Here is a 20,959-nt window from a genome sequence, read left to right as displayed (position 1 = left end):
AAACAAAGTTGGCACTCTTTTTTTCAGATTTTCATTTCAAAAGTAAAAATCCGGCTTTGCAAATACGGCCTTTCAGCACTTCCGTGAGAAGATTTTAAGGCTGTGTTTGCTAACCGGCCAAAAATTTGAAAAAGAGACCAAAGGTGGCTGTTCTTGCAAAAACAGCCTTCCGGCATCCTTTTAGGGACACTCGACTAATTTTGACAAGAATGGCATCGCCTTACTTATTCACCACAAAAACAATAAAATTTTGGTTCTTTTGGGCTATTTTTGCAAAAGGGAAGTTGGACTTGATGGGGGTTGCCTACGTATCCCACATCCGGTGAGAATCAAACTGGCGTAGTTCGGGCAGATTGGATACGAGCGAGAATTAAGAAAAATAACTAATTTAGAGAAAATATATTTTTTTTGTTTTTTTTTTTTGAAAAATGATGAAACATGTAAACTCTTTTTGGATTTTCTTTCTTTTCCCCTTTTTTTGATTTTCTGAATTTCGGAAAATGATGAAAAAGTGCAAAATCTTTTCTTTTTTTTGAATTTTAAGGCTTTTTTTTCTTAACAAAAATGTGGTAGAAAACATAATTGGGCCCTACTCGCTTTATCCTCACACTTCACCCTCTCTTTTTTCTTGTTTTTTTCATTTGCCCTCCGATATCATTGGTCCGCCAAATGACCCTTTTACCCTTAGAGAAATGCAACGTGTAGCAAATAGGATGCATCAAGATGGTCTGTTATTTTGGGTACACTTGTCCTAGACGGACCCAACCCCTGTGTTGAGTCCCCAAAGTCCAATGCATATGATGCAAACAAGCGTTCCTACTGAGATCCGGCATGAGGCTGGGTTATTCTAAGTTCAAAACCTGGGTATGTTATTATAGACTTGTGTACCCGAGTGAACAACTCGAGCCGAGGAGGGGGCTAACCGTGAACCAAAAGGTCATCCGGCTTAGTAACTTGTCCGAGCTTCTTTCTTATTTCAAGGTATGACACTAACAGAATAGGGAGTCACGCCAGCGTGCACATCCCCGAAGATGAGAAGAGAAGGGTTTTGTATCAGTTTATATACAGTTTAGATAATAGCAAAACGGTAAAAAGCAGCACTTAGCACATTGGGCCCAAATATGTGAATAAAATCAGATAATAAATAAAGCCAAATACAACAATTATTCTAAGCTCAAATTCTTGAACCCTGAACCAGAAGTTCTGGGTTCTGATCCCCAGCAGAGTTGCCAGAGCTGTCACACCTCCTTTTTACCTACACCCCGAAAGAGGTATAAGGGAGTTTTTTCCAATTTAAGTGACAATCGAAACGGGATTATTTTTTAAAAAAAAAATTCAGAGTCACCAGTTGGGATAATTTTATGGTGTCCCAAGTCACCGGTTCAAATTACGAATCGAGGAAAAGATTGACTCTGTATTACAGTCCGCGAACACAGAAATCCGGGCAAGGAATTCTGTTAACCCGGGAGAAGGTGTTAGGCATTCCCGGATTCCGTGGTTCTAGCACGGTCGCTCAACTATTATAATTGGCCTATTATCTGATTTTAATACATGTTTTAACCTATAGTTCAATTTTAACTTTATAACCGCTTTTATTTAAATATTTTTTAGGAAGATTTAACGTCACATAAAACGCGTCTTGGACCACGTCACATAAATGCACCTGCAGTCCACAACACATTTTATCTAACGTTGTTGAGATTTGGATTTGGGTCACATAAATGCGCACCCGAGTTTAGGAAAGTAACTTTTTAATAGCGTGCCTAAAGCAACTATGCACTTTCAACTTTGCGAGGGCCATGAAAAATTCAACTAAATGGCTCGCCTCGATTCCTAAAGGATTAAAATTATTTAAGTGAGGGCCATGGGTTTTAAAATTTTATTCGACATGGCGCGCCTCGAATCTCTTTCTTCAAGATTTTCCCTCTCCATCTTTAACATGGCTTCTTGCCGAGCAATTTCTAACGGCGAGAGAGCTCAGCTTTTCAAGCGGCTTCATGCTCAACAACTTCACGTTCGCGCTCCTCAATGTAAGTCTGCATCTCCCTCTCTTTCAATTCTTGTACGAATTTATCAACCACTGCTTTAATCAAACTAACAAAGAGTTTATCCAATTAGGTGTTGAAGAAACTATCTTGATTTCTGATTATTAGCTAAATGCCTTGTAAGAAAGCATCTGAACAATTAAAACTTCATGACCACGTCGTTCATGGCTAAAATCATGGGCTAGGCTTAAATGAACAAATAACTTTAGCCTTAATATCATAGAATTCACATAATTACTTACCCAAATTGATTAAGCCATAAATCAACAGATATAACTCTCCAAGTAATCAATAATTTCAGAGTTAGTCTTTAGCTTAAAAAAATAATTTTACCAGGAGAGAAGTGTGAATGGATCTAACAATCAAACACGATGAACACACAAAATCAGATAGAGATTCAACAAGTAATTTAGGCCTTCATTCATACATAGTTGAGAATTACAGAGGAAATAATTGACATACTAACAGCAAGAGCAAAAGGCAGCATAATAAGACCAAATAAAGGCCAGAAAAAAGGATGAGAAAAGTTCAGCTATGCAGGCAGCAGCGGAACACAGTCCTTTACCAAATACGCAACAGCTCCGATCCAATGTAATCAATGAAGCACGAGTGCAAACAGATAGAGGCAAATTATAAGTGAGATCTTAATCAAATTAATACAATACAACGTCTTCTGTTTTCCTTTTTACAGTGAAACTAATGGATCGACTTATTCTCCACTCCAAAGTTCAAGTCGGAGGTGTAATCTAAATGGAGATGGATTTTTTTTATCTTGGGACAAATGGAATCCATCGAAACATGGTCCACAAAAGATATAAAGTTTCAGCTTCTTCAAATTTCTACCAACGAAAAGGAACTCTCAATTGAATTCCATTGTGCACCATTTTTTATTTCTTGTGGAGAAGGGAAGGGGTCTCAAGTGTATGGAAAAATCTGATGCTCTTAGGTCTAGGTCTTGCCTTTTATAAAAAAAGAGTTTGGGTCAAGAGGGTATTGGATATGGCATTGGTCTTGGCTTATGGGAATAGGGTCAATTTGAATTCTAGCCCAATTTTAAAAGAAACAAGATCAAAAATATGTTAGTCCTATTTTCCTTTTCTTTGTTTTTTCCCTTTTTTTTTAAAAAAAAATCAATTAAAATCCTAAATCAATCTATTAAAATTCTTTATTTATTTTTAACATTACAACAACTAATTAACTTAAAACTAAGGAAAAATGCTAATTTTAAAAGCTAAAATCCAAATATGTAAAAATGACCATTTTTGTGATTTTTGCTTAATAAAATTAATTTCTACATGCAAATTGAGCCTAAGATGACATGAAACTGAAATGTGATAATTTTTTATGATTTTTCTATGATTTGTAAATAACTAAATTACTAATTAATTCAAAAATGCAAAATTAGATCCTAAATGCAAATGCAATGTATTTTGTGTTTTTTCATGAATTAAAAAAAATAAACGTGCATAGACAAATGCAAACAATTGAGAAAAAATGCTACAAAAACCTATGAAATTGCGAACAATGGAAATAATTATTTTGTTTTGAATTTGTGGGAGTAAGTCATATATAGGGCAAAAATCACGTGCTCACAAACAGAACTGAAAGGAGTTCCCAATTGATCATCGTCAACCCTGATCTTCGACTGGTATCGATTATGTACATCGGCCCAGGTTACAGCTGGATATTTAATTAAATTTTGCTTCAGTTTTCGTAATGCTATCGAACTTCGTTCGTTCAAACCTTGAGTAAAAACTTGAACAGCCCAAGATACGAATTTCCTTAACATTTCGTTGTCCTTTTGTCTTACTTTGAAGAGGTCCCATTTCCTAGTCGCAACCTTTATTGCTCTGACATGTGCCTTCATGAAGGAATCTGCAGCATGGCGAAGGAGTCGATGGAATTGGGTGGCAAATTGTGGTACCATATCATTGCCTCTTTCGATATATTTTCACCAAACCTTTTCAATAGAACGGATTCAACCTCATCATCTTCTAAGTCACTCCCCTTTATTGCGCACGTATAAAAAGTGACATGTTCATTAGGGTCAGTGGTTCCATTGAATTTCTGGCATGCGAAATTTTTTCGGGATAGGCTTCGGAGTCGCACTTGGCGGGAAAGGCTTCTACACAAACTTTTTCGAATCCAAACCCTTTATTTGGTCAACCTGGGAGTTGTATGTTTCTACCTTTTTATCATTTGCCTTGATTTTCTTTTCTCCTAATTCAATCCATTTAGTGAGCTCCTCGAGCATTTTCATAATAGCAGGGTCAGCTCCCGAATCATTGGCGTCCGATCTTTCCGGTATAGGTTCGGCCCTGCGAATAGTTTCTGGTTCAGTCTTTGGTTCGATCCTACTTGGTGCTCGATGTCGATTCTGTAGTTGCGCTATAGCGGCTTACTGAGCCTGAAGTATTTCAAATATCAATTAGAGGCTAACTCCACCGTCTTCTCCACCCTGCGTACCTCGACCGCCTGATCGAACTTTCCTGAGTACGCTACCTTCAGGATCAATGCCTAGATATGCATTTAGGGCGACATGCAAACTGACATCAATGGGGTCTGTGATTGGTACTCCCTCGTGGCCAGCCTGAGGCACTTCGATCCCTGGGGTGGCTACATTATTATTTTCTCCATGGAAATCGAGGTCGTTATCGATGTGAGCGGGTACTGCTTGCGAGTTAGACATGTTGATCCTGAAATCAAAAATACTCACAAAAATAAGCATAAAGTAGTCTGTGTTACGAGAATTAATACCAGATAATCACTATTATCCTTAGCCCCACAATGGGTGCCAAACTGTTTACCCTTAAAATTGGATAACAATTAAACTTATAATGTGGTTTTAAGGACACGTGATTTCACCTAATACCAATTGATAAATGTAAAGATTAGTAATAAAAATTAACAATGATATAAAGTAGACCAGTGTTGAAACGTAATTCAACCCTCGAATTAGAATAAAGTCATATCATCTTCCATTCATTCCAAGATAGTATCTTCCCTTCCTTTCATCATATTCAAGTTCCCAAAACTTATTTGTGTTACTATATACTAGTTTCCACTGGATTTTTAGCATAATGGCATTCCCTTATGGGTCGTTTGGTAAGGTGCATAAGAATAATGCTGAATAGGGTGTATTAGTAATGCTGGTATTAGTAATGTTGGTATTAGTTATGCTGGTATTAGTTATGCTGACATATTTCTTATCCATTATTTGGTTTGATGTATTAAAGCATTGCACAGTTTCTAAAAGAATTGTTTGTTTACAAAAATGCTCTCAAAACTAGTCCACACTCTAACTTTTTAAAAGAAACATATGTTGAGAAATGTTTTTATATGAAAAAGTTTTAAAAAAATTATTTTATTTGTCTACCTATATTGTAAAATAAAATTAAATATTTATTTATAAAAAAGGAAATATATTAAGTATTTATTTATTTACTAGGGATATAATTTTATTTCTCACTATTTGGATTATTTTGAACTTGTATTAATATACTAACTAGCATATTTTAATCAAGCATAATTTTGAAGGACAATTTTGTCTTTAACTAAGCTAATACATGCATTAAAATCCATTGCATTGCTAATACCATTGTTTTCTATGCATTAGTTATGCATAGGATAATACCAAATAAGATATATAACTAATGCTTGCATAACTAATGTATAGGTTCAAAATGTCTACCAAACAATATATTATTAATACACAAAGCTAATACCCCTTAGTGTGTTTGATCGTAAATTGTTATGAGTTTCCTAAAATCTAGTGTTTAGTTTTGATTGATGCTGCTTGAAGTAGCTACAAAAATGCATGTGCTCTATCTAACTACGGACTCTTGTGCTTCATTTGTATTTTTTTCCTACTGTTATTCTTTCTCTACCTCTGTATTCGTTCTCTTTTTTATTTTATGTTTTTTTTTTGGGAGTTATGATTTTGTATTGTGTGATTATTCCTATAATTAAAAGGCCTCACAATTCAGTTTGGAATTTCAACGGAGAAAATTTTCCTCAAGTGTCAAAAGCAAGGTAGGCATCTAACCGAGTAGAAAATGCCGGCCAATCAGAAGTAGTCGCGTTCTTCTTAGAAACAAAAAAAGAATTGATTTAGCTAAATAGTATGTTGCTTAATTTAAATCTAGTTGCACCTAATTATCGAAAATAAAAGTTATTTAAAATTTAAAGACTCTTTAACAAAATTCTTGTTTTCGTCAAATGCAAATGAAGCATTTGAGATAAAAGGAAATATCTGCAAATTATATTGCCAAAATAAAAATAAGAAACAAGAAAGAATAAATATATCCACCTATTTGGCCTACCCAAGCAGTACAGAGGATAAGGAGAGAGAAAGGAAGGGATATGGCAAGAGCTGGAAGCTGGATATCATCAAGAAGCTCCATATCCCAACCACAACCTATTAAACCCTTCTTCTATTTTTCCCCAAACAACACCAAAGCTTCATTAAAACGAAATGACTTCTCATTGGTAAATTCTTTTTCGCTTATCATCTCTAAACTTGCCATCTGAATTTATACTTCATTTTAATTATTGATTCATAATTAAATATTTATATATTTTCTAATATAAATATAGGATCCTAGCAAAAGTTACAGAGTTCCTTAGCCTAGTTCTCTAGCTACAAAACATCTTACTACTATTTTTACTTCTTTCTTTCATATACACTTCATTATTGGTAAGTTTTCGTACCAATATGGACTGACAACCTACAAAAAAAAAAAAAGATAAATGATTTGACATGGTCATAATTTTCTTGTTTAATTTCCAAATATTGAAGATAACAAAAAGAAGTCAAAGGGCTTCAAAGCGTTTGGTGACAATTTCTACCTCTGATGGAAGATGGCATGGGGAATGGAAGTGTGACTACATTTTCTCTCTTGGAGATCTTCAACTTGAAGAATTAGCTGAAGATGGCCATAAAGATACTCAAGTTTCCATTAGTCTTTGTATTCACAAGGTTTCATCGCTATTCCTTTAATTAATTCGCCATTCTTATTATGTGAATATTCTTACCAAATCCTGAATGCAAGACCTTTTAATTGATGAGCAGCACACAGGTTTTGGGCTCTCAGTGGATGGAAGAGTTATCACATCTTTCACTAGAAAATGTAGCAACTGCTCTTCCCCATACTGCAGAGAGGTATTTATTGTACACTACTTTCTAATCTTTAAATGGGTGGATCCACATGTCCAGATTCTTGGAGAGAAAAAAAAGGTTCAAATTCACTCCTCAATTGTTGTGGTTGATAAATGTTCCTGTTTGGTCAGATTGATGCAAGCTTTAAAGTTTGGGTTTTACCATCAAGCAGAGAAAAAGGATCAGCTACGGATGAGCTTCCAGTGCTTGGTTGGGATGATCCATCTGTAAGACTACAAATTAAGGCTCTTACTCTGGTTCTATGTTTGCTTAGATCGTGCGTGTCAAATCATCCAAAAATAGTACATTTTTTGAGGATTCGACATTGGTATGATAGCATTTTTGGAGAGTCCAAGTAGCATAGTTCTTGTTGTCCGATCATGAACTGAGAAAAGAAACCTAAAAGTTTATCCTTTTGGGACATCGCAGGTTATCTATGTGAAACCAGGATTTGAAGCTGACCTTGATTCTTTAATACAAGATACCATAAGCCTTGCTGCCGCTGTTAAAGTATATATCCACTTTTCTTCTCAATATATAACTCCATTTTATTTATAGGGAAAACCATTTTAAACCAGGATATTGCTTATTTTTGCAGGAGACTTGTTCAAAATCATGTGAAAAATCTGAACCTAAATTGCAGCGTAAGAAACACTATATCGTTTTGGGTTAGAAAAATTATTTGTACATGGTTTCAAAATTCTGATTTTGCAAAAACCGAATATAGATAAGTGAAATAGGAAATCGAATTGGAAAAACAAAATGCATTTCTATTACAATAATAACATCCATCCGTTAATTATTTATTACAGCTTTGGGCAAACAGAATGCTGCTTCAATTGATAGGAGGTGGTCCAGATTGTTGGAGCTCAAGAAGGTAACTTCAATGAAATCTCAATAAAAGCTATGGGGTGAGATTGATTATTGCTAAAAGAAGTTGGCTTTTATTGACTCAATACCCAAAGGATGGAAAGAGATATTTGCGTTTGGATCCATCCCTCATCACTCAAATATTCATCTCAGTGTTGTTCTTAAAGGACAAGGCAAATACTATATATTAGGAATAAAAAGAAGGCATTCCTTTCTCTTTTTGTTGAAAGTCTATATATATTTTAGCAGAAAGAGCAAAAGGAGAAATTGAATGATAGCAAATCAGTTATGTAAACTGCCAGATTGAGTGAGTCTACGGTTCATTTTGTTGCTGCAAATAGTATTATACCCGGTCACACACGGAATAACTTAGGCCAAATACACAGACATTTGTCACCACTCAGACACTTTAACTAAAGCATTTTCCTATTAGACACTCCAACCTTATCTAATCTAATGTGTTTCAATTAAACACTAATTTGACAGCCCCAAATAAATTAAAAAGCGTGAGGTTGATGTAAATGAACGAATAAGTGAATGACACGTCGCAAACAGCATGAAACAAAGACTCATTCTTGACAAAATCCCCATCCCCTTTCGTCCTCCTCTTTTCTTTTCTCCTGTCACCTGCACGTGTATATTATTCTTCTTTTCCCATTAGAAAAAGATTGGACATATGCTATGCATAAATGGAAATATAATCTCGATTGGCGGAGTTCAACTTTGGCTGTGGTTATACTCCTTACATTAGTGCTCCTTCAAGCCATTCAGAAGCTGACCCAATTGAAGATGACCATTCAATTGGAAAAAAAATCCTACAAGAGAAAAATCAACAATTACCCAATTGGAAGAAAATCTTAAAGAAAAAGAGATCAATATTGACCCAGTTAAAGATGACAAATTTGCTTTTGATTTTAGAGGACATTAGAGAGAGTTTATTTATGAGAAGTTCTTTGATGGAAAGATTAAGCCCTTTGAAACCATCACCACAGTTTCACTTTAAAGCAAAACACATTGATTCTCCATAATTACCAAAGTCCCCAAAGAAATTGTTCAAGCACGCATTCACTCCCCGATTCAAGAAAAAAGATTAACACATTTGCCACTGCTACTTTTGAAAATTTCTTCAAGTTCTAGAAACTAAAAAGAGATATATTCACAGGGTGATAAGTTTTTCAATGATATCCGTGAATGTTTTATGAAATATCATTTTTAGTTACCTTTTATTTACTAGTAATGTTTATTACTTGTTTCGTAGCTGAATAGAAAATGAGAAGGATCACAATTGAAGGAAGTGAGAAATGGGGAGAGTTGGATGATATTATGTGGAAGAACTGATGAACGAATCTGGAATCACCCAGCCTTTCACGCGCTTAAAATATGTGCAAAACACCCATTTCATGCGCTTAAAAGATGTGCAAAACGCCCATTGTGTCATGTCAGCAACCTGTGTTTAATTGGCAGACATTAGATGAGGTGAAAGTGTGCAATAGGTAAATGCCTTAGTTAAAATATCTTAGTAAAAATTGGTGACGACTTTAAGGGAATGTCTATATGTTCAGGAATAAAACTCCTAAAAGACAAATTAACCTTGATTCATCTTTCTATTTTTCACTTACTTCAAAAGCAAGGGTAAAATTGTAAGCTTTTATAACATACACTGATATCCCAATTTTAATGCAATAAACCAAAAGTTTGCCAAAAAGATCATATAGACTACATAATACAGCGATTTTAAATCGTGTTATACTCTCTGTATTGGTCAAAATCTGACCGTCACGGCCGAGCTGACCAACGTCCCGCCCAAGTGACCGAATAGTAAAAGATAACATAGCTCATCCTATATCCCATTCTCGACACCCGTCAAGTCGGAAGTAGCAATGTCCAAAAGAACGATGGTGCTCTCCCCCCCCCCCTCTAGAAAACACGTAAACATTCCTCTTTAAAAAGATTAGAGGATCTTTGATCCCAGACCTGGAGGAGATCCAAAAAGGGTCCTAAGGTTCTTATATTTGTCTATCATTCATCTTTATCAAATGAAAGAGGATCCGCCTCACTCAAGATTGGGTGACTCTTTTCGTTTATTTACATTTTATTGTCATTTAATGTTACTTAATGCATCTCTTTATGCTATTAAATCTGGCCATAATCACTGTCAGCACTCATACTCAGCTATGTTTTTCTATTCATATTATTCATTTTGGATCTAGAATTAATTATCCTTAAGTAGGATTTACCCTCCATCTTATTTAATTAGTTTAACAAAAAAATGTCTCATACTTTTTGCTCAAACACTCTCTATATAACATTGTCCACGAACCAAACCACCCTAAGTTCATCTGTGTGGGGAGGGGGGGGGGTGTTGGGGGGTATAGAGAGATGAGGGAGGGACAGACAAACCGACTCACTACGAAGTCAGTCAAATGAAAGATATCGGTACAAAAAGCAGACCACATTAGGATATTTGAATGTTGTTTTATCTTTATACACCTATGCAAACTCTTGTGATAGTCACTGCCTATTGTAAATCAAATTCTATTGTTAAACTCTAATAATGTCGCACTTTAGACTCTTGAAAGAAATACCTAATTCAGCAATTTAACCTGATCCAGAAGATCTAGGTCATCTCCAAGCCCCATCAATTTGCTCCTCATCATGATTTCTAACAATCCAAGCTCCTTCAGAAATTTCATCAAATAGCTGGCCCCAACCCCAACTCGAAAATCCCAAAAAGAACCAGAAATCATGGATAGACTGGTTTCCTAGCCTTAGCTCTTCTATGATGCTTATTGTGGCCCTATGGTCAAGAAAATAAACATTTGGTAATACTTCCATGGACTGATTAACAATATACTTTCTGGACAATGAAACGAGAGGCATTCCACGTTTCATAACAGGGCCACCGAAAGATAGAGGAGCCTCCTTCAGAAGCTGTAAGTTATCTTCAAGTTCATCAAGCGAGTCCCAGCTGATATGTTTGTTGACAATCAGACCTTGAAATCCTGTGCTTTGATTCACTTTCACAACAAGTACTTTCGATCCATCGAATGGGTGAACATTTAGAAGCTTCTCCGTAGCAACAAGGATGGAACCAACAATCACATGAAAGGATGTTTTCGCGGAGCTACTAAGAGGAGCTCTATTTTCGCTGAACTGAACATCTAACGTTGGTGGTCCTTCTTGAAGTATTATTTCATGCGGTAAGTTCTTAAATGGAGGAGCTTCTGCATTCATGTTATGATTTATCCCTGGTTCACCTTCACTCCACAGTATACCTGATGTAGGAAAAAGGGAATGGAAAAGCGCTAAATATACCCCTCTACTTTCAAATATTGTTTACCTGTACCCTTCGTTATACTATTGGGCTATCCATATACCGTCATACTTTGGAACAAAAATACCCCTATTGTCATACTTTGAAACAAAAATACCCCTATTTTGGATGGAGTGCCACGTGGCAACACCAGATTAAAACGACCCATTTCTTTTTTTTCGCCGATCCGTTTTTAAAAGAACCCACAACCCGACCCCTATTTCATTTTTTTCCAATTTTTTTTTTTTAAATTTCAGTTTTTAAAAAACGAAAATATTTTGTTAAAAAACAAAAAAAAAATCTGTTTTTACAAATTTGTTTTTCCAGTTTTTGCAAAACAAAATTCTTTTAAAAAAATGAAAAAAAAATATTTTTCAAAAACGAAAATATTTTGTTGAAAATAATGTTTTCAGTTTTTAAAAATCGAAAATATTTTTTTTCTGTTTTATCTCTTTTTATCCCCATATTTATACACATTAATTTTGCTATATTACCCAAAATTACCCCCCACACACCCACCACTCTCTTCCTTTTTTTTCGTTACATATGTTAAATAAAATTTCATATACCTTATAAGAAAATCCTTTATTTATAGAACCCAAAGAAGCTAAAACCCTTTACAAAAAAAAAAAAAATCAGTTTATAACAAAATATTTTCGTTTTTTAAAAACTGAAAACATTATTTTCAACAAACTATTTTCGTTTTTGAAAAATATTTTTTTTCATTTTTTCAGTTTTTTAAAAGAATTTTGTTTTGTAAAAACTGGAAAAACAATTTGTAAAAACAGAATTTTTTTTGTTTTGTTTTTTAACAAATATTTTCGTTTTTTAAAAACTGAAATTTAAAAAAAAAAAATTGGAAAAAAATGAAATAGGGGTCGGGTTGTGGGTTCTTTTAAAAACGGATCAGGTAAAAAAAATATGGGTCGTTTTAATCTTGATGTTGCCACGTGGGACTCCATCCAAAATAGGGGTATTTTTGTTTCAAAGTATGACAATAGGGGTATTTTTGTTCCAAAGTATGACGGTAGGGGTATGGATAGCCCAATAGTATAACGAAGGGTACAGCTAAACAATATTTGAAAGTAGAGGGGTATATTTAGCCCTTTGCCGAAAAGGGAAAGACAAATTTGAAACATATAAAAAGAACTTTATGCAACTGCACTAATTGTAACTGGCAAAGCAAATGACCTGAAAAACTTATGATGATAGGTTTCACTGCAATCTGGATACTCCAGGAATCTTCCTTTAAACAGATACTACTTAATTGGTTATAGTTCTCTCCTTTTGCCTTCAGTGTAAAGGATAAAAATCTCTTTAATGTTTGACATGAAATGCAAACCAGTGACTTGTGGAATAAGAACAATAGAGGATTGAGCATATCTATATTTTTCAAACAAAAGACAAAGCAATCTCACAATTACTACAGGTGCTACAAGTTTTCTTTCCTAAACATGGGCGGCCAATTTCAATAATATTCTTGTAGATCTAGTAAGTGGTCGTTTAACTATTTTAAGAATTTATTCTGCTATATATCTATACTCTGCACAAAAATTAACATCCTCATATTTTGTAGGTTTCTTATCTTACCTAATGTTCGGTTCAGGCGTAATTTGAGTTAACTTTATTCTCAGTTTAGGAGACTTTAACACTGCTAGGACACAAAACAAAACCTATTTGTAAAAAAAAGAAGGCGTACACAATCTCCACATCTATTTTCCTGATAATGCTTTATTAGATACTCTCAAATATTGGTTCCAGCTCCCCCACTTTCTAGGTAAGTAACCACTTCCAACTTGAGTAAATGATATTTCTTAATAGTGCATATTTTCAAATCTGGAAACTCACCTTTCTCCTGAAGAAGACCGTAAAAGTGGCCCCCGTTGTGAGCAAGAAAGTCAATGATGTTAGATACTACTATATCTCCACCATAAGGGATAGCTTTCTTCCTCCCAGCTGGAAATAATAGTAGAGATGGATAAAGTTCCCTCTGCAAAATTGCAATGGACAAGCACAAGACAAAAATTAACACTTAAATACAAGTGGAGGCTTGATTGTGGACTGCTTAATTTGAGTTAAGAAGTACTAGAGTTTAGAGATTATAATAGCTTATAACTTTCCACCTGCATTTCACATACCAGGAAGAAACTTAGTAGAAGATTTCGGCGCGAAAGTGCATGATTTTCAGCCATTAGTTTTATTTGATTAACAGGATCACCCAACAGCAATGCTCTTCTGTAATTAGGGTAAATTTCATTTCAGAACAGCTGAGCATGTGAAGCACTTATCTTGGCACATCCCTAACTTCACAAAGATCTCAGCCCAAGCATGTGAAATAGTAAAAGCAGTGTCATCTACTTGCAAAAGGGTGAAAAGAAGGATGAGAAACCAGAGTGCAGAGGATTATTATCTGCGTGCCTTTGAACCCAACAATTTGGCAGCCATCTAACTTAAGTAAGCTAAGATGCTAATACTACAACAACAACAACAACAACAACAACAACCCAGTATAATCCCACAAGTGGGGTCTGGGGAGGGTAATATGTACGCAAACCTTACCCCTACCCCGAAGGGTAGAGAGGCTGTTTCCAGGAGATCCTCGGCTCAAAAAAGCAACAGGAGACGATATATTAGTACCATAAAAATGCATAATAAAATAACAGCAATATAGGAGATATGAAATACAGAATACGAAATACGAAATAGATGGCTGGTATAGTAAAAACTAGCAGGTAAAGCCCTGCATCAATAGACGAGCAATGACATTCTTAGTCTAACTCCTAACTGGCTAGTCTCACTCTATTGTGCTGTAGAAATATTCACAATTTTCCCCTAACCTACAACCTTAATGCTCGACCTCCATAATTCCCTGTCAAGGGCCATGTCCTCAGTAATCCTAAGTCGCGCCATGTCCTGTCTGATCACCTCTCCCCAATACTTCTTAGGTCGCCCTCTACCTCTCCGTGTGCCCACTACAGCCAGTCGCTCACACCTCCCTCACCGGTGCATCAGTGCTCCTCCTCTGAATGTGCCCGAACCTAGTAAGATGCTAATACTAGGGAAGTCGAAATGCATATTATACTGAAAAGTACTTATCAGCTAAGCATTTAAAGTATTCACAGTAATTTTTAGAAGGTTGTCATTACAGGATGGAAATGGCCACAAGGTAACTATTAACGCTACCAAAGCCAGATATTTTTAGTCTCACAAAAGATTTGCAGATTAATGAAGCCAAATATTTTTAGTCTCACAAAAGATTTGCAGATTAATGTAAGGACTTAACCAAGTGAAAGGGGGCAAATTCAAAACTGTGGAAACTTCAAGAAATCATGCCAGTTCCTAGATTTCCTTTTTTCTAACTAAGGATCCCTACAAGGTCTAATCCCTCTTCCTTTTTTCTTTGTTTATTTTATTTTATTTTATTTAAACTTTAGCTTTCATTTTTTTGGTGCTTCTGCATCTCCTTGATATGTTCTTATCAAATAATACCTCTTGTTTACTGATAAAAAAAAATGAGTGCTCAAGAAATGCGGCATGTCATAGTCACTGCAAATATGACCTTAGATTGATATACCTTGTAATTAGCAGTACAAACATAACAAGTATGCTAATGACATAATGACAAAAATTTTATATGAGTTGAATTCACACCTGAGCCGCAGATTTCAGGATTGGGCTGCAGTCATTTAATGTACAATCCATCAAGTAGATCATTGGAAACTTCAGGTTCGCATTGCTCGCCTCATCTGCCACAAATTTAACCACTTGACAATAAAACAAAGGATACTAAAATAAAGCAAACCAAGAGTATGTTTGCCATGACTGGTAAATCAACATTGCTCTTCACCGCGACCAAGACTCCGGCAAAGATGTGCAGAATATAACTGAAAGGAGGAGATAAGGCCTATGTTTGCATTAACTTGATTAATTTGTAATGCAGGATATCACCAGAACAAACTGAAATTAGCTTGATCTAATATTATTCTGTTTATTATTCTCTTTCATATGGACTAAGAGAGAGGATAGACATGGACCAAATAGCTTCTCAACTTTTAAAAAGCATTTAGAACACTTGTTTATTAACTTCTAGCAGATTTCTAGAATGAGATGAAATCATGTAGATGTTACGTTTTAAATGATATGATAGTTTAAAACAATTTTAACCATTATACATCCTTACAATCTTAATCCCGGGTATAGTTATATATACAAATTATTTTATATAAATTAATACATATGTTACCCAAAGAAGAGCAGAAATGGGCTAGACTGCTTACCCCTATTCAATGACAGTTTCTCATTCTTAAACCCATTCCTTAGGGTTTTAGTATATCCCTTGATTGCACGATACACTTCACGAACAACCAGTTCCATCCTCTGGCAAAACCCACACCAGCTATTGCTGAAAAGAACCAAAACATCCCTATCTCGAGAATTACCAGCATTTTTGGAATCAGACTGATTATAAAAGACCAGCTCATTGAACATATGCACTGTCACTCGAGGGATAGAATCAGCCTCGTGAAAATCCAGATTAACAAATGGTGGAATTGGAGCATCCCTAATTGTTGGAACAACATGCTCAGACTGTTGATATGGATGAAGACTTCCATTGAGAAAGCCATCAAGAAATTCAGATAGCAAAGTGCAGCTGAAATCTGTTTGCTCGCTTAAAACATAGTGTTGCTGCGAAGTGGGATCAATTAGTACCACAGATGGTATATTTGAACCTGACGTCAGAGCTCTAAGTCGTCTATAGTGACCATCCAGAAAGAAGAAGGAAGATCTGAAGTTTCTCTTTTCATTCTGCTCATCCAGCTTCTCGACTGTTTCCTCTGCACTAGGACTATTAGCAACCTCCATCATACCATCATGACCAAAGTTTACAGATTTTTGTGAACTTTCATCTTCAAGTAAATTGTTCTCATCATTTTGCAATTCAGTATTAACAGGTTTCATTTGTTCGATGTGTTTCCCTTCGTCAACATGCAGCATTTGATCCTTACCTGAATCAATAGGCCCTACTAGAGCACCTTCTAAAGGACAAAGTTCATCTGACTGGACTTCCGTGTGCACCAATATAGTTTCAGCATCTTTTTGGCTAACGTGAGAAGGCTTGGCTTTATTTGATTCAGATTGTTCATTGTATTGCTTCCCCAAAATGGCATCTTCATGCAGCTTTGCTTTTTTATCTGGATCAATAATACCTTCAGAAACACCTTCCACAAGGAGCTCCGAAGCCTTGTTCGACTGAACTTCTGTTTGACCTGGTAAAGCTTGAACAGTTTTGATGTCAAAATCTTCAGATAAAAGTTGAAATCCTGCATCTTTCGCAAGTGAGCTCAATTTCACTTCCTTCTTTTGCTGAAGTGCATATGCCAAGACTTCATGCAATGTACTCCCCTGTAGTCCCGAAACCAGATCTTCCAGGATGACTTGTTTTCCCTGGTTCAATACAACAATTGACATCTTGTCTTTGATATTTATTTTTTGAGATGCTGACAAAAGCCCTACTTTAGGGTGTTTGGAAGTACTTCTTGATGCTTGAAAAGCCTTAAGAGATGTCTTTTGCGATCTGAATGCTTTTGGTTCACTCATTTCATTTGACATCTGAATTTTCAGGGCAAACTCTCTAAATGAATCAAGAGCCTTCCTGCTCTTTTCTCTGATTCTAAAGGAGTCAGACGATCTATCAATGAAAAGAACAACCGATGGCTTATTTGCTGGAAGAGCATTCTCAAGATCATCCACATCATCCTCCAGCTGCATGGTAGGACATCTATGAATCAATATAGAATGACAGATGAATTAACTGAGAGAGCAACCACAATAGCACATAGAAAATTATGTCATCATGTATACACATATATATAAATACTGTCTCCAAGCCATCATCTGCTTGGACAATGACTTAAGTAGGTTCTCCTTTCAACGAGTTGTTAGCTGTGATGATTGACTACAATTCAACAGGTCATACCCAAAGTTTTATCAAAAGGAAAATTAATACCCATAGTTTTCATCATTCCTAGTTTTTCTCTTCCCTTAATTTTCCCTTCCAACTATAGCCTCCCTAGTCAAACTTCATCTCTCTGCAATATTGTCCTCCGTTCTTTCACAGAATTCTCTTTTTCATAAGATAAATAATTAATTAATTATGGGAAAATCAACCAATATACCAAAAAAAAAAATACAAAATAATATTATTCGGTACGAACGACATCCAATCTTCTATACAGCTAGAATTTTCATGAGTCAACGAAAAAGAAATTAAGAATGAGAAGTTATTCCTTCTCATCTCCTTCCACAAGATCCGCATGAATGCCAATGGCGCAACATCCAATGCTCTTCGACTTCTCTTCTTCTAAATGTCCAACCAGAGAGTGCGTCATTCACTATGCCCAACATCGCTTGTTGCAACCCGAACCATCACACATAAGCGAGCACCTGACAATGTACAAATCGCACATAAAAGCACTATGTAATCAACATCCAATGCTCTTCGACTTCTCTTCTTCTAAATGTCCAACCAGAGAGTGCGTCATTCACTATGCCCAACATCGCTTGTTGCAACCCGAACCATCACACATAAGCGAGCACCTGACAATGTACAAATCGCACATAAAAGCACTATGTAATTCTCCTTTTTGTCAAATTCTCAACTGTCAAGATTGCTCACCTTGCTCCCGCCCAAGTAAAAAAGCACACCTTTTTTCGTGCACCAGGGATCCAAACCGATAAGTGAGGAGAACCCGATTACTCCCTCACCAAGAGTTTATGATAACATGACTGTACTGATAATTATCCATTTCTTGTCATCCCCAGAATCCTCTCCTTCCATCTATTTTGATTTTATGATCTTCGGAGTTGTATTCAAGCACTACAAACCAACTTGTGTGATTATATCTGAATGATATTCTATTTTCCTTTTTTAATTAATCCCCAAGTGGAGAAACTTAAACACCAAGATAACATAATCCAAGCTGCTTGAGTCCTATCAATTAAGGCATGTTGTCTACACAAAACGATATATTCTTTTTTCTAAACCAAGGTCCTATCCAATTTATTAGCCGATCGCTTCCTGTTATTCGGGACCTCTTTTAGCCAACAATCTTCTCCTCCATACAGGCTGACAAAGGATGATGCACTCATAAGACAACTCAGATGTCCAAAAACTTAGCTTTCTCCTGTATGAAGACAGACTTGTTCATTCACTTATCTTGGCTGAAATGCACTTCACCTCTTCCAGTTTTCAGTTTATAATTTGTAACCCTTAAAAAACCTCTAAGTTTTCTCAATATACTCGAAACAAATTCAAGCTTATCGACCAAAATGAAATTGTTAAATCTTTTTCAAACAAACTAACGGCAAATGTAGCACATAGTCCCCTGTAATTTCAAGAATGAGCTTTTACACGAGCCAATATTATTTTTGACAAAATTGGCCTCCAAAGTTGTCTCCATGCCCACCCCAACGACCCCTCTGTAACACCCTGGAAAAAAATTTGAAGTACTTAGCGCTATTAAGAAAGTTGACGTGTGCTAATTATATTATTTTGTCTGCAAATGAGGACTATTAATATGATGGATATCAATTGGATATGATAATAAGTATACGAGGCATATTATAAGTGATTTGGGGTCTAAGGAGAGGCCTAAGTCCAAGCCAAGTTGAAAATTTTCATTATAGGCGAAAGTTTCGAATGAGCACGCACAAGACCAAACTTTGGACGAGAATATCTGAATAAATATAAGGAGTTGTGTGATGAACAACCTATCAAATGAAAGATTTTCGAATCTAGTTTGTAATGCTTCAAACCGTTCATCATTTGGACACTCCTACAAGAAGTTATGACCAAATTACCAAATGCTGCTGAAAATTGTACTACCGCACCGCCCCATGCGGCGCCCGGTGCGCCGCGCCTATAGGGAATTCCAGAATGATTCGAAATTTAATTTCCAAACACAATTTGCACAGCCGCCCCATGCCCCGCGGTGTCTCACGCGCCGCGGATGTACAAAAATGGGTTTTTAAAACCCGAACTCCATTTCATTTAACTCGTTTGGGGTTTGTTTTTTTGGGATATTCTGGTGCTTTTAGAGAGAGGAAGAAGCTCAAGTGCCTTGTTCATCAAAAATCTTGTCCAATCCTTGAAATCCAACAAGAAATCCCTCAAGATCTTCATCTAAGAGGTAAGGATCTATACACTAGACCTTAATTTCGAGTTTGGGGTATAAGATGGGTTATTGTGATATGATTCTTGGGTGTAATAGTATTATGTATGCATGCATGTACAAATTAGGTTTGTGGGAAGATTGTTGAACACAAATAAGTAAAGATTGGGTTGGGGAATGAGGGAAATCTTGTAGAACAGCTTTGAAATAAACATGCACAACTAGTGTTTGATAAAATGCTCAAATGAGCTAGAATTATGATCATCTTCCTAATTTTGGTTCAGATTGTTATGTTTCTAAAATAGATTGAAGTTGCTAAGAGTCCTGGAATTTTGTAAGAATTTAAGGAAAGCTCAATCGAGGTATGTTGGCTAAACTTTCTCTCTTAGAATCGAATTCCATAAATGTTTTCGTAAGTTCAAGTATGTTGGCTCAAAATATCTAATTTCTATATTCCGAGTTATTACCTATAAACTGACTATTCCGAAATGAGCCTTATGAATGAAGATATATGACCAAAGTATGGATTGCGTGTTAAAATGTTACGACTTTGTGTCGTGTTTCAAATGAAGGCTTGTATGCCAAATTGTGTGAGAAAGTTTGATATGATTAAAGCTCATAATTGCTGATATGTATACCTAAAGTCTTGATGGGAAATGTATTGTTTGGTAAAATATAAAGATGTTTGGAAGTGAAATAAGTGCATTGTGGAATATGAAATACGGCCATTGCGCCATGAAAGAAGAATCGTATGTATGGCCAAAAAGAGCAAATAAATTAATGATGTTGTGAGAAGCTAAAGGTACCAATGAAACTAAGTACGAAATGAAAGGTTTATTGTGTATAATATGTGAAATCTATGGACGGGCTATGAAACGCATAGGTGTATAATATAATATGTGGACCCTATGGACGGGGCTATGAAACGCATATGTGTATAATATAATATGTGGAACCTGTGGACGAGCTATGAAACGCATAGGTGTATAATATAATATGTGGAACCTATGGACGGGCTATTAAACGCATAGGTGTATAATATGATATGTGGACCCTATGGACGGGCTATGAAACGCATAGGTATATAATATAATATGTGAACCCTATGGACGAGCTATGAAACACATAGGTGTATAATATGATATGTGAACCCTATGGACGGGCTATGAAACACATATGTGTATAATATAATATGTGGACCCTATGGACGGGCTATGAAACGCATATGTGTATAATATAATATGTGGAACCTGTGGACGGGCTATGAAACGCATAGGTGTATAATATGTGGACTCTATGGACGGGCTATGAAACGCATAGGTGTATAATATAATATGTGGACCCTATGGACGGGCTATGAAACGCATAGGTGTATAATATAAATATGGACCCTATGGACGGG

The 20,959-nt window shown here is 35.8% G+C and overlaps 2 protein-coding genes across 7 annotated transcripts in view; one reads left to right on the top strand and one right to left on the bottom strand.

Annotated features, from left to right (window-relative positions):
• The first annotated feature begins 6,357 nt into the window (after positions 1–6,357).
• LOC104228768 (large ribosomal RNA subunit accumulation protein YCED homolog 2, chloroplastic) lies at positions 6,358–8,411 on the top strand. Its single transcript, XM_009781303.2, has 7 exons — positions 6,358–6,533; positions 6,844–7,023; positions 7,117–7,206; positions 7,335–7,430; positions 7,633–7,713; positions 7,802–7,847; positions 8,016–8,411. The coding sequence occupies exons 1-7, from the start codon at positions 6,408–6,410 to the stop codon at positions 8,102–8,104; spliced, it is 708 nt and encodes a 235-aa protein (XP_009779605.1). The 5' UTR covers positions 6,358–6,407; the 3' UTR covers positions 8,105–8,411.
• Positions 8,382–20,959, bottom strand: part of LOC104228767 (uncharacterized) — a 26,865-nt gene continuing 14,287 nt past the window's right edge. For 3 of the 6 annotated variants that reach the window (XM_070172021.1, XM_009781300.2, XM_070172018.1), the window contains exons 5-8: positions 15,664–17,149; positions 15,038–15,132; positions 13,235–13,376; positions 10,507–11,348 (exon numbers count right to left, since the gene is read on the bottom strand). In XM_070172021.1, coding sequence (XP_070028122.1) covers positions 10,696–11,348; positions 13,235–13,376; positions 15,038–15,132; positions 15,664–17,149 — 2,376 coding nt within the window. In that variant the 3' untranslated portion in view covers positions 10,507–10,695. Of the gene's footprint in view, positions 9,521–10,506; positions 12,678–13,234; positions 13,377–13,524; positions 13,622–15,037; positions 15,133–15,663; positions 17,150–20,959 lie in introns of those variants that run through there. The other 3 variants (XM_070172020.1, XM_070172019.1, XR_011406780.1) reach the window with 3 other exon arrangements.

This window comes from Nicotiana sylvestris, chromosome 4 (assembly GCF_000393655.2).
Source record: "Nicotiana sylvestris chromosome 4, ASM39365v2, whole genome shotgun sequence".
In the NCBI taxonomy this organism is placed as follows: Eukaryota; Viridiplantae; Streptophyta; class Magnoliopsida; order Solanales; family Solanaceae; genus Nicotiana; species Nicotiana sylvestris.
The sequence above is the reverse complement of the archived record's forward strand: the minus strand, read 5'-3'. Positions and strand labels throughout refer to the sequence as shown.

Coding starts and splice junctions, on each gene's coding strand:
- LOC104228768 (XM_009781303.2), top strand. CDS start 6,408: ATGGCAAGAGCTGGAAGCTGGATATCATCAAGAAGCTCCATATCCCAA. Junction 6,534..6,843: donor AACGAAATGACTTCTCATTG/GTAAATTCTTTT, acceptor CAAATATTGAAG/ATAACAAAAAGAAGTCAAAG. Junction 7,431..7,632: donor TTGGTTGGGATGATCCATCT/GTAAGACTACAA, acceptor GGGACATCGCAG/GTTATCTATGTGAAACCAGG.